The following is a 13,610-nucleotide window of genomic DNA, read 5'->3' on the forward strand; positions in this document are numbered from 1 at the left end:
AATCTGAAATGACTCCTACCAAAAGAGAGAGAAGAAAAAAAAAATCTCACAAGATTTTTTGTTAAAAAGAGAACATTAAAAAAACCTACACAGTTCAGGCTTCCTCCAAAAACAGAAGTTACTACAAATATTTTTGTCATGGAGACACCTTAATAATGTTACCTATTGAAGCTCTTCATAAACAGTTCAGAGGAAAGGTAATTGTTTTTTGCTAGTATTAATGTGAGCACATAGCCCTTCAGAAAGGTAAGTGCATGCCTTAATATTGATTACTAATGCTATTGGGGATTTTGTAGGGTTTTTTTCACCTCCTTAAAAGAAGAGATCCAAACCAGAAAGCAGTTTCCTTTTCCTTACAAATGGAGAAACTGGTGTAGGAGCATGAGCTGTCATTGGGAAAATTATGCAAGATCTAGGAAATCAATTCTCTTCTCCTACATGCACCGCAGGATCTCTTCTACAGAGTTTTTGCTCTCACTAATTAGTTCCCCTCCCCTGCTCTTGCAATCACATGATGGCAGCAGCCAAGGTAACGATAGCAAACACAAACAACAATACTTACCTTCAATTGTAAAAGTAACAGCACACACCTTGTGAATATGCCACAGTTTCTCGGTGGTAAGACCCTTGTAGTGTCACACTGATTAAAAAAAAACACACCACTGACAATTCCCAAGAATTCCCTTTTGCTCTGTACTGTTCAGCACAGGTTGCTAAGTTGTAGCATTGTGAAAATGAAAAAGTCTCTGCTAGTCGGTCCATTATTGGCGTGGGCGTCCTGTTAAAGCCTTTGTACTTGAATAATTCATCCAGAAGAAAACAGTACCTTAAACTAATGCCACTTCTATAAGAAGTACTTCACAGAAGTTATAAGGACATCTCTGGAGAGCAAAATTATTCCCACTTTTAAATCTCCAACCTGTATATTTAGCATATCCACCATAAAGCATCATTAGCCTTTACTCCATCTTTGCATGTTTTATTCCCTGTTCAGATTGTGATTTTCAACAGAAGTGAATAGCTGAGAGGGAGGGGGTACCTTATGCAATGATTCAGCAAGAAACAAGGACAGCACAGGCTCAAACTGGGCTGTTTTAGCATGACTGTATGACCTGGTTTAACATGACTGGCCCAGCTGTCTGCAATCCCTACTGAAAAAAAAACCACATGGACATTTTATTTAGTTCTTATGCAACTGGCAGAGCTCACCAACTCCACAAAAGTGTCACAGGCACAAGGCACCACTAGGGTATGGTCATGTTAAGTGCAACCTATCACCTTTTAGTTCCTACAGCAATTGTTGGTTTATTTCATCACTTTACAGGGATATCATCCTCACCTCTATCCACCACAACATAACAGTATTTCTGAATCTTTTGAGGATCTTTCTTAGACAATATCATAATCTGAATTTGTCTGTTACTTACTGTTTCTTTCTCTGGTAAGCACTGCTGAGTTTGAGCAACTTCTCTGCTTTTATACTTTTCTGGGAGCATCTATTTTTAAAAGGACTTTTACATTTATTGTTCAAATACCTGAAGTTTGAGAAGTAATGTATGTAAAAAGTATATCGTCCATCCCCTGGCATTTTGGGAACCCTGTAACAAGTCTGAACTGGCCTATAAAGTCCAGAATGGGCTGCTTAGTATCCATATTTGCTAAATTACTTGCTTATATGTATCTCACCCCAAAAAAATGTTTAATTACAGCAGCAAAAGCACATTCTGGTTGTCCTTATCATAAGGCATACAAACCACAACAAAAAAAAAAAAAAAATTCCAGAAAATGCAAATGGTAAATGGATGCTTTTATTTAATTTACATGGAGTTTTCTGAATATTACTGTGGAAAAATCAAGGTTTTCACAGATTTGAAAGCCAGAAATTATTTATCATTTTACAAAAAAGACTCTTCAGAAAATTATTGAGTAAAAAAGTTATAGAGGTCTAATTTACAGCAGAAAGACTTAGGGAAAAAAAAAAAAAAGAAAATGGAATCAAGAACTAATCTTAAAATTTTTAATTTTAGAAAAAAAATCTAAAAGACAAGAGCTTACAATTTACAAGTAAGAACAATTTATGTCTGCAACAGTTTTCACAATCGAACTCCTTTTATTGCTGTCCTCGGTTCATGTTTTACCTTTTGTAAGCTGCTTTAGCCAAACAAAAGTTACTAGTCACATTATAAAATAACAGATGGCACCATGCAAGATGGATAATCTAATGACTCCTTTTCTTAAGGACTACAGCAATTAATGAATGCTATTTGCAATTCTTAGCCATCTTAATAACCAGCATATATTGGCAGCATGTAGAGACTTTACTATGTGTCAGTGGCTCTGGCAAGATGGTAAACAACAGTAATGTTTCTGCAGTAAAAACATTTAGTCCCAAATCATTACTTGTTTTTAAAATGTGGTATTCTTAACAAAAAAATGCTTCTTTTGTATACTTGAAAAATTGAAATTCTTGTTATTATGTATTATCTCATTTAATTTTTCTTTAGCAATTCTTCAATGTGTTTAAACACACTAGCATCTTCAATGGTTGGTGTTACCTGAAAAGGAAGAATACAGTAGCATGTGATAGTAGATAAGAATTTCTTTCAGAGATTCTTCTAAATTTATGCTTCAAAAGCAATCAAGGAAAAAGTATCTGTAAAGCACTGAAACATTAAACTCTTTTGGATAATCTGCAACAGAAATAAAACATAAAGTAATATCTGAAGTCATGAACACGTTGCAGAACAGTCAAGAGGATCAAAACCGCTATGTTGTGCCTTTGGACGTGCATGTGTGCCTAATTCATTGAAGCAAATACAGCAAACATCTCTAACTTACCTTGTATGGCTTTCCACTGATGAGTGCAGAAAGAGCAGAACGTGGAATCTTGCCAGAGCGTGTTTTTGGCAGCTGTCTCACAAACATCCCCTTCTGGAAGGCTGCTACTGGACCAATGTTGGTCCGAACTCGCTCAACAATCTCTTTCAAAATCTTACTCTCTTGTGTCTTTATACCTAGTGAAGAAAGAAAAATCCTTTATCTTTTCTGTGACTTTTGCAAGTGTTAGTGACATCGGTTATCAGTGAGTTCTCACCTTCTCTCAGTACACACAGTGCAAATGGAACATGTCCTTTTAAAGGATCCTCCTGGCCCACAACAGCACAGTCTGCCACAGCGGGATGGAAGAGAATACACTGAGGGATGGAAAAGAAAACTAAACTGAACTAATAACAGATAACATTTCAGAGAAAAAAATGGTATGGTATGAACAAAAAACATAGACCTTTTCTTATATCTTGATAGCAAAAGATCAGTACACCTCAGGATTGAAGATGTACATGTGTATGTATTTTCATACATATGCATGCTTTTGAAACACACAGAAAAAATGAAAACTTTAGCAGCATGAAGTAGAAGTATTTAACAAACCACAGGCAATTTGCTTACAGCTTTGTGAGAGTATAATGTCTTTGGTTTTGTTAGTGAAATCTCTGCTGGAACAAATAACATTTGTTTAACATTATGAGTAACGTGGGACTTAAATGCAGGGAGTAAGGACCAAAACCACAGAAGCACTCCTACTACAGACTTACAAAGTCGTATTGGTTCATTTTCTCTGACTCTTATTTTTTCATTCTTTGTTGCTGTAAAAGCATAGCTTCAACCAAGGCCAAATACATGCCCAGCTCAGACTGCAGCCAGACTAGCTCAGCTCACTCTCTTAGAAATATTAGGTGTCAGCCTCCTGAGACAGAAAAGGGAATTAAACCAGGACCTCCTTCCTTCCTACTACATGTTTACACATCACATTGATAAAATATATCAAACTCTTTTTTAGGTAAAAAAAAAAAGTAATCTTCCAATTAGCCAGCTGAGGTACTCACTTCCAGGAAAACAGTCACCAAGATGTCTTAGTACATACCAAGATGTATGTCACCAAGTCTGGGACAAAGCTGACCTTAAAATGTCAGCAGTAGTGAATCCTCTTCCAAAGCAACTGGCTCTTTTCAATGTGCCTTGGGACATTATGCTGTCAACAGTTCTTTCAGCACTTTTCAGTCCTCTGGACTCGACCACAAGGAGGACTTAACCTGACCCTTCACAGAAGCCACATAATGTGATTGTGCTTGTTAATTTATCTATGCATGCAAGGGCTATGTGCTCGCTAATAACTGAACTTCACCTACTGTGTTGCCAAAACAAAAGGCAGTGGGTTTTGGGAATACACCTTTTGGTTGTTTTTATTAAGTAGGAATACCACATTTGCATTGGCTACTTATACAATTGTGTGAGAATGAGAAAGACAGGAAAAGTACAGAGAAGACAGGAAGAAATCCTGACAGAATGGAAAGCTGAATCACTGTTGTTCTGATTAACAAAAAGGAGGCTCTTGTATGATCTGTTTATGAAATTGATGGGGGAAGGATCAATTCAAAAGGTCTATGATAATCCATCTTCAAAACAGATTTCACCATCCTTAGCTTTTATAGTCAAAACAGGAAGGAGAAACTGTCTCCATGTGTCATAGTCAGTACAACACACACCAAGTAGTTTTTAGCAAAATAAAACTGCTCAATGTGTTTCTAGCACACTTTGTCAGAAGCCATACTGATTTCACAAACTATGATCCTAGAAATATCCCATACCAGAAAAAAGGCAAATGCAAAACCCTGACCTAACAGTAGATGCACGCTCTGTCAAAGTACAGAAGCATGACCATTTATGCACAGCTTTTGAAACTGGATTATTTTTCACAGGAATTAGATAGGATGTGCACAAGCTAAATATAGAAGAGTGCACTGGGCTTATACCAGAATTAGAAGGGCAGAAGAGCCTGCTTCAAAAAGCTGATATACACAAATGCGTTTGAATTCAGGTGCAGCCTTGTCCAAAAGTCATTGTATCTGCACTCACAAATCATAGAGGAACTTATCTTATGCAAGTCCAAATCCCTTCAGGGTTTCAATGCATCACATACACTTAATGCACTTTGGTCACTTACAGGCCAGAGCCTCAGTAATGTATTCTCTTTCCTGCTATAAATATCAATTTTTTCCTGCTCTAACTTCTTGACCATGGCCACAGAAACCTGAGAGGCATATACAACAAAAAAAACCCCAACAAAAACAGGAAAGAAAAAGAAAATGTATTATGGAAAAGTAGACTATTAAGTCTACAACCACAGTAAATCCTGTTTTCCACAGGAACACAGAAAAAAGATCTACAGTAAACTGGCATTACCATCAAATACAATTACCTACCAGGCATCAACAGGACTCCTAAGGTGGAGACTTAAATGTTTCAAGACTGTTTTGTTGTACCTTGTTTTTGTCATTCCATTTGTTATTCCTAACTCTTATGCTTAGCTGGAATAGTGTAGTTATTGTAGAATTTTTCTTCAGTCTTTTGAATGAAGAAATGCTTTAGACATGCCTTTGCCAAAAAGGCAGAAACATCATGATCAGGGGAAACGGATTTCTCAAGACAAATTCCTCAGTTCTCAGTTTCAAGTCTGTTGCATCAGATAGTCAAGATGTGATTAAGCTTTTTTTGTTTTTTCAGGAAGAGGCAAGAAGGGACACCAAAGATTTACACACCAAACAGAGGGGTGGATCACGATAAGGCCAGCATTCACTGATTGGCCAGGTAAACTGTAACATCTGCTGCATTGCAGTAAACATGGAGCTCCAATAGTATTAACTAGTATTAATGAGACAAAGAAACTAATTGTGTGGAACATAACAGAGCTAAAACACTTAGTCAAAGCACTAAGGAAAAACCTGTTAAACTTGTAAAGCAGCTATAATGTAAATGTAGATAACAGACTTGCTCAACAAGGTGACTGTCAATTACATTTCAATGGACCTCTAATTCTGTATTTACTGATCTTAATGAGGAGGTAATTGTGGTCTTCTTAACACTTTCCCATTAAACTAGCAATCTGCTGTGCATTCATTAACATCACTCTTGGTTTTTAGCTTTGTTGTGAATAGAAAAGCTTCTAGAATGTCATAGTGATGAAACATTATGTTTGTAGGGGAAAGACCTAACTAGCAGGGAGAAAAACAGAGATGCTGAGCTCAGTATGATGGATCCAAAGGTAATACAGCAGAGGAGGTGATTCAATTCATAATTCATTACAGCAGTTTCAGACTCAGGCTGAAGCAAAGAAAGTGCCCAGCTTGGCCCATGAGTAGTAGAGCAGTAAGGGGTGGGGATGAGATTCCTGCTGTGCTTTAGTAAGGGAATACAAAAAACTACTTCTAAGTGGAAGAGGTTTAAGCAGACTGGGAGCACCTTTATATCTCCACAGACCCAAGTCAGGGCAGCAGCTGTTTCAACTCCCTGGCTGACTGATCCTTGATGGATTAATGTTTATGTGAACTTGTTCACTTCTGTGTAATCAGAATTGCTTCTACTCTCTTCGAAGTTTTCTAGCCTTCAAAATAAAATAGTCACTAGACTAAGAGACATTACAAACCAAAAAATGACTCACAGATTAGTTTCTGATTCAATGAACAGTTAAATTCAGACTTCTTAAAAGCGTATTTTTCTCTTGTACATGCCCAGCACAACTTCTCCTACACTCCCTGAATAAGCAATTGATGTATCATCAGGGAAATTTGTAACTGGCAATCAATCACAGTGATTCCAGAAAGGTGAGTGAACAATGATATGGAATTCAGAAACTATTATGAACTTCACTATTTTCAACTTTTTTGAGTTGCATGGGTATTACATAAATGACTTTCAATTTAACAGCACGGTTTTTAACAGAAATTTTCATTGTTCATTTAGCACTGCTCATACAATAAGAGACAAAACAGCTGTCAAAAAATTCTGAAGTCTTCCAATCAAGAAAAAGCACTGAATATGAATCTTTGAAAAAAAAAAAAAAAAAAAATCAGCCAACACTAAGCATTTTATTTTAGGAAAAAAACTTTATACTCCTAAGTAACTACAGTAGCTGGTGAAACTACCTTTCACTCTGACACTACACTATCCTAATGTATTCCCAAATAAATACATTATTGGAGCTAAAAGATATGTTTCCCACTGAAACCCTTAACTCCACTTTCAAATACCAAAATATGCCTGCCTTACCAATTTCCATGGTACAAACTGATTATTATTGACTAATTTTGTTATGGTTCTGGAAAGCATCTTAAAAGGAAGAACCTCAAATGGGAAATGTTTTGTTTAGAAGCACCAAACAAAACAAGCAGAAAGAAAATGAGAGACCTTTCTGTGAAAGTTTTTGAGATGCAAGATGTGATGAAATGTGGGATTTTCAGTCTCAGTATTAATCTGCTGTATTAATCTTTCACTCTTCTATTTTGTTGTCAGGCAATGCTAACCTCTTCAATCGCACCTGCTGAAATTCTGTGTCCAGCAACATTGATCACATCATCAGCTCGAGACAGGACATATAGATAGCCATCTTCATCCATATAACCAGCATCCATAGTATCATAATATCCCTAAATACAGCACAATGAAAAATAAAGTCAGAATACTAGGAATATTCATTAATTTACCATTAAACCCAAAAATTTAAAAAAAAAACCCAGACCTGTTTCAAATTATATATGCTTTTGGTGCTTGAAAGATTTAATTCTGTAATATTTGTCACCATTTTTATATCATATTATCCTATGCAGCTCCCTTTCCAGAAAGGTTTTGTAGTCTTTATAAATACAGAACAGAAAAAAATAGATAAACCCTGACTTCTTTCCAACTCTGCTTACTTAGATCCCTGACAGCTTGGAAAAGGATGTTGTATGGATTTACACAAAGAGAATGGAATTGCTGCAATATAATGACAGCTGTCAAATTGCTCATAAGGATACTCCTGTTTACTGTATACAAACATACACTGTCATCATGATGCAACTGCACACTAAAAATAATCTGTGTCACCAATTCACTCATTTACATTTATTGAGCCAAATCTTCCATTTTGAACACTTGAATAGGGCAAATCCAGCAATTTCTACAAGGAAAGAAGTAGGCCAATCCTTGCATAGTTCAGCTGACACAGAAACATAACTAATGCAGCAAAGAGCCTCCAGATGCACAGTGGACAAGTGCATTTTGGAGTGATACCAAGTTAGCATGGCTGCATGCCAACACAGGAATGTATCTGAAGATGTGCTACTGTAAGGTTGCAATTTTATATCTTAGATTAAATGACATGAAATTACTTTTTTGGCTCTGACGTTTATGGTTTACTTCTTCTGTTTCAGATCTTAAAAAACAAAAGCATAGCCAAGAGCTGAAATTACGAGTGAAAAAGGATTTATCTTGAAATGGTTTTAATTATATATACATATATCAATGACCTCCAATGAAATTATGACAATTTATGATAAACTGTTTCCCAGGTTAAATCAATTTTCATTCAGTTCTAAAGCACTACCAGAAGTTTAAATAATTGATTTCATAATTCTTACTGGAAATTTTTGGAAATACAACTTCTGAAATGTTTCTTGATTTTCCCAAAGACCTGAGAATGCTCCAGGAGGCAAAGGCAACCTTAAATTGAAGAGAGCAGAGGGAAATAGTAAGAAAAATAGATATAACAAATACAACTCATGATCTCCATTCATACTTTGTTTTCTGATAAATAATGGTCTACACAATCAGAAAACAGTTCAGTTTAATAATATGCCGGTAACTGATAAAAAAGGCTATATATTATTGCCATCAAATGTATATAGCTCTGCATAGTATCCAGATTATACCTTTTATATAATACAAGCACCTCAGTAAAATGATATTTAGTTTAGTAAACACGATATACTGTACTATAAATACATTAACAGCATTTTTAGCTTTTAACATTTCTACAGATTAAGTATCCGTCTGAAATTTGTGAATATATACTATGATAAAGGCAACTGCATTAATACAGGTCTCTCTCTTACACCCACACACACTCACACATGCATAGACAGATGAATTATCTGACACATAGATCTTCAGTTTCTGTAAAAAGATAAAAGCCGAAGGACTTCAATCATGAGAATCTGAATAAAAATGCTTTTCTGTTTAAACTATGTATAATACTATTGGAAATACTGGAGAAGTTATGTGAAAGTATATGATGCAATTCACTAATAGAACTTTCTAAAATACTTGTACTTAAAGCTGCAAAATTCTGGATTGCTTTATTAGTTGAATTTTGAATACATACTAAACACCCGTTCTTCAGTCAATGATATCAGCATGAGAAAATACAGGACACTTCACATACATATCTGTCAAAAGAGAAGCTGCAGAAGCCTCAGCTAACAAAGTGTTTGTTTCTTTCTTCAAAGCTCTGACAGGGTCAAACAGATTTCTCTAACTGCCTGAGAGATATATATTCAGGCATATCAACATAAGTTTTACAAAGTTTACCCCTAATAACAGAGAGAGAATGATCAAACAAACATAGTTATTAAGATAAAATCATGAATACACCATACAGATTTTACTAGCATATGCCTGCACTGCTAACTAGCAAATATTTAGCCAGAGGTATTTTATTTTCTACTGATAGTATCCCTGTAACACCAGAAGGCAATATCTTTAGCAGTGAAATAGTTCTCTGTAGCATAGTAATTCTGGCATCATTACAAGTCTCCTATGATGGTCAGTCACAAGAACAGGTGCCACCAGCTCTGTGACATGGACATTTCTAATATTACATTTACAAAAATAATAGTTATAGTTTTTATACATTCATATATATTTATATATATATATATATGCACAGAGAGAGAAAAACACACTTTAAAAAAAATCCTAGCTATAGTAAAAATAGTACAAACTACATTGAAAAGGTCATATCATCCAATAATGATCTGAATGCCTGATTTTCTGCAATCCTAGTTTTTTCATATTAATTCAAGTAAGCTAGCATAATAGAATATACTGCTGTAAATATTACTGCTTATGCTCTGAGGGTTCTGACTCAACACATCCCATACATCACATTCCTTGAAAGTACAGTAAAGGTATGGCCAGAAATGCCAAGGCACTTCCCAAGTAGTCACCCAGGGTTCAGGAGGGCAGGTTGGCTTCTTCCCATCTGGAAGAAACTCGCTGCCCTATTTTAAGCCTTTCAAGCTTAGTAAGCGTCTCTGTGATATAAAAACATGACTCATGGCGTGTTTGCCTTGGAGAAAAAGATTAGAAAAACAATATATTGATCCTGGTGTTTGTGTATGCATGCATTTAAAAGGAAAGAAAAATCTCTTGTTTAGATTCAAGAAAAGCCACCAGAGAATGGCAGTTACTATGGTTGTTGCCTAGTTGCTAATAGTACAGCAATTCATAACAGCCTCAGTCATTGCAAATTTTGCACTTTCAATTTATTTATCAGTCTGAAACATCATGGGAGAGAAAGAACAATTCATACTGATAAAGTCCTTAATTTCCCCACAGCTCTATTCAAGTACTTCACAGTTAGTCACTGAAGAGAAAAAAACAGTTTTATTGTTGAAATTAGAAAAACATTTTCCATTTTGTTTTTCTTTTTTTGTAATTGTTTAAAAATCTAAACAGAGAAGTGTGGAACACATCACCAAAAATATAACCCTCACTTTCACCATTTGGTTTCCTTGTCCTTGTTTGATTTTTTTTTCCAGACAGGGAGACCAGGCTTGTCTCATGTTCTAGTTTGGTAGGGAGTTTTTTGCTTGTTTGTTGGGGTTTTTTAGGAAATTTGTATTGATAAGCACATCCACAAAGCATATTTTGTGAGTCTGTGGAAACCAGACTGCTAAATTAGTGGCTACCACAGGTATCTCTACAGCACATATCATAGCACAATACTGACAATATCTGAAAATGTGCTTCCATCTTTCTGCAAAAGATGACTTGCAGTTAGGACCCCATTCACCCACTAACAAAAAAGTGAATGCCCTCTTCCATGTGTCAATCTTTCAGGCACAAAAATTCCAGAGCAATGGGCACATACAAGTCTTTGACAACAGCAGAGTTCTTGGCATCATGACTGAGAATTTCTAGGTTCTATGCAAACAAAAATTAATAAAGGTAGGATTCATCTTGCCAGAGTCTAATTTTGTGTATTGAAATTTTGTCAGGACGTCAGAATTAAAATGTTCAGAGACAAATATAAATCCAAACCACTGCTGTCAGTGGGAATGCTGCCATAAATTCCAAAGGGAGCAAAACTGGATCATAATTACATGCAAAGAGCCAGAAGATAGAAAATGAGACTGTCCAAAAATAACAGCAACCTGAAAACAGACATCTCATATCTCGTTGTTTTTATCAACCTCTCCATTAAAAAAAAAAAAAAAACAAAACAAGAAGACCATTTTGAGATATTTGATTTGGGTCTTTTTTTCTCTAGAAAATGCAACACACACCCACAATAACTCAGCAGTTAAAAACTGTTGCCTCTTTGTCTAAAACTGAGTTGACAGTCAAGATATTCTGGTGATATTTTTACTAAGAGATATATTGACCAAAAATTTCAGGTATGCGTAAGTAAGCACAACTGCCCTTTAGATAGTCCTGCTTTCCTTTCACAAGGGACAGGATCACAGAAGGCCAAGACAGGAGCAGGTAGGTTCCTTCATTATCATTTTCACAATAAACAAAGAAGCTGCTTTGCTTGGTTTCCCTTTGGGACATATCTGTATATCTGTAGCTATATGTTACCAGCACAACATAATTTGTATTCTCCATTTACTCCAGCCCAAGTAAGATTAAAATTGTTGAAGTACAAGAATACAGATCCCGGCCTATTTCTCATTTAAAGGTTGAAGATATTTAAAGCAGCATCAGGGAAACTAGGCAAACTGTGTAAATTAATGATTTAAATCATATGGGTTCATTTAACAAAGATTCATTCTGGCTACATTTTACAAAGATAAGCAGGTAATTTCGTTATAAATTGTAGAGACTAAGATGAATGAGCTTGACAGCACCACAAAAAAACTCTGAAGTACTTTAACAGTAACTGTTTTCTGGTACAGAATTTTATATCACAATCATTATTTGTTTTTTTAAGCATTGTTTCACAGTTAATTTATTTCTTATACAACAGTGGTAGGCCTTTCACAGAACAGTCTACCTTTAGCTTAGTCCAAGAAATCTGAATCTCACACAGCATATCCTTCCAGAATGCTACTCATCAAAATGGTGTAAGATTCCTTGTTAATAGAACCAAGAAATTATAGACAAAGAACTCGAAAGAGAATTTGCACAGAAAAGCAGATTTCTGAAATGAAATAAAAAAAATATTGGAGAGTTACCTTGCTGGAATTTAGAAAAGACATCTTTTTATTTTATGGTAGGCAATGATACTCAGAGGCTATTCAATACAGCCAGTCAAAGCAAATATAAGCCACTGTTAAATGAGTTTGGGCTTCTGAATGGAACAAAATAATCTTGACTGGCAGATGTAATTATTAGTCAGCATTTATGTACGGTTGTGCATAAACATCAATCTTACAAAAATTTTTGACTGCAAGTCTGAAAAGCATTCAGACTCTAGGAACAACACAGGAAAAAGAGTGGAGAAGAAGTAGAGGATCTTGAAAGTTGATCAGTCTGCATTAAATATTACTTTAGTTAGCTGAAAGGGGTCATAAAAATAGCTGATCTCAGTGTGGATTTTGTTTAGTGGGAAAAAAGAAAAAGCCATAAAAAACTAGTGAAAGTTCAAATGGTATTTACATGCACTCAGCCAGAGATCTGCTAGAAAAAAACATCTTTGGACAAATTGCTCTCACATTGGAAGACCTACTTATTTTTTTATCTATAAAGGGAAAAGAAAAAGCTAATAAACATGTAGAAGGCTGCTAGGAAGATAAACCTTGCAAAGGCTCTGTATTTAAACTGGCCTTCCATATAACACAGGCTGAATGATGCCATCTACTAAATCCTGCCTCAACCCCACAACTTTTGGTTAAAATAGATATCTAGGTTAGACCTAAAAATATCAAAGTAAACCACCATACTCCCAAGAATTTATTCCAAAATCTGAGTATTTTCACTGCTAAAACAGTGTTTCATTTCTCATCTGAATGCATCTAGCTTCAGCTTCCAATTTGTTTATGCTAGATTAAACAGCCATCTCTCAGAGATTATTTTGTCTTCTGAGTATTTCCTGGTATAAATGTTACATACCACAGGTTTTCAGATGATGTGGATTCCAGCACTCAGGTCACTCTCATTCATATTTTCCCCAAAATCCAGTCACTTTTTCAACAGTCTTTTAAAATACAGACATAAGAACCAAGTATAAAACATCAATGGGTGCTCTAACACACATCCACAGTCAGTAATGTTGGCTCCTCTTCAGTTTCCCTACTGAATAACAAGGAATCATATTGCCTGCTTAGTTACACTAGCAGCTACTTTTCATTCAAAGATCCTGTGTATCCAGAAGTTTATCCACATAAAGTAACATAAAAAGCTCCTTTGAATGTCACTGTTTTCTTGAGCCCTTCATCTTACAGATCTAGCAAATTTTCACTTTACCTAGCTTATAAGAACACATTGTCATTGCCTCATTTTCTTCCTGGGCAGTGGGAGAGCACAGAGACCTGTGATTTTTCCCATGGGGTATATCCCAGTTGGAATGCCCA

The 13,610-nt window shown here is 35.6% G+C and overlaps 1 protein-coding gene across 2 annotated transcripts in view; it reads right to left on the reverse strand.

The window, feature by feature from the left end:
• Positions 1 to 2,003: 2,003 nt before the first annotated feature.
• The window catches only part of ACSS3 (acyl-CoA synthetase short chain family member 3), a 63,036-nt gene continuing 51,429 nt past the window's right edge, over positions 2,004 to 13,610 (reverse strand). The window contains exons 12-16 of one of the 2 annotated variants that reach the window (XM_056515370.1): positions 8,454 to 8,535; positions 7,359 to 7,481; positions 3,095 to 3,194; positions 2,839 to 3,014; positions 2,004 to 2,555 (exon numbers count right to left, since the gene is read on the reverse strand). In XM_056515370.1, coding sequence (XP_056371345.1) covers positions 2,490 to 2,555; positions 2,839 to 3,014; positions 3,095 to 3,194; positions 7,359 to 7,481; positions 8,454 to 8,535 — 547 coding nt within the window. In that variant the 3' untranslated portion in view covers positions 2,004 to 2,489. Of the gene's footprint in view, positions 2,556 to 2,838; positions 3,015 to 3,094; positions 3,195 to 7,358; positions 7,482 to 8,453; positions 8,536 to 13,610 lie in introns of those variants that run through there. The other variant, XM_056515375.1, reaches the window with a different exon arrangement.

This window comes from Oenanthe melanoleuca, chromosome 1A (genome assembly GCF_029582105.1).
Source record: "Oenanthe melanoleuca isolate GR-GAL-2019-014 chromosome 1A, OMel1.0, whole genome shotgun sequence".
Taxonomy (NCBI): domain Eukaryota; kingdom Metazoa; phylum Chordata; class Aves; order Passeriformes; family Muscicapidae; genus Oenanthe; species Oenanthe melanoleuca.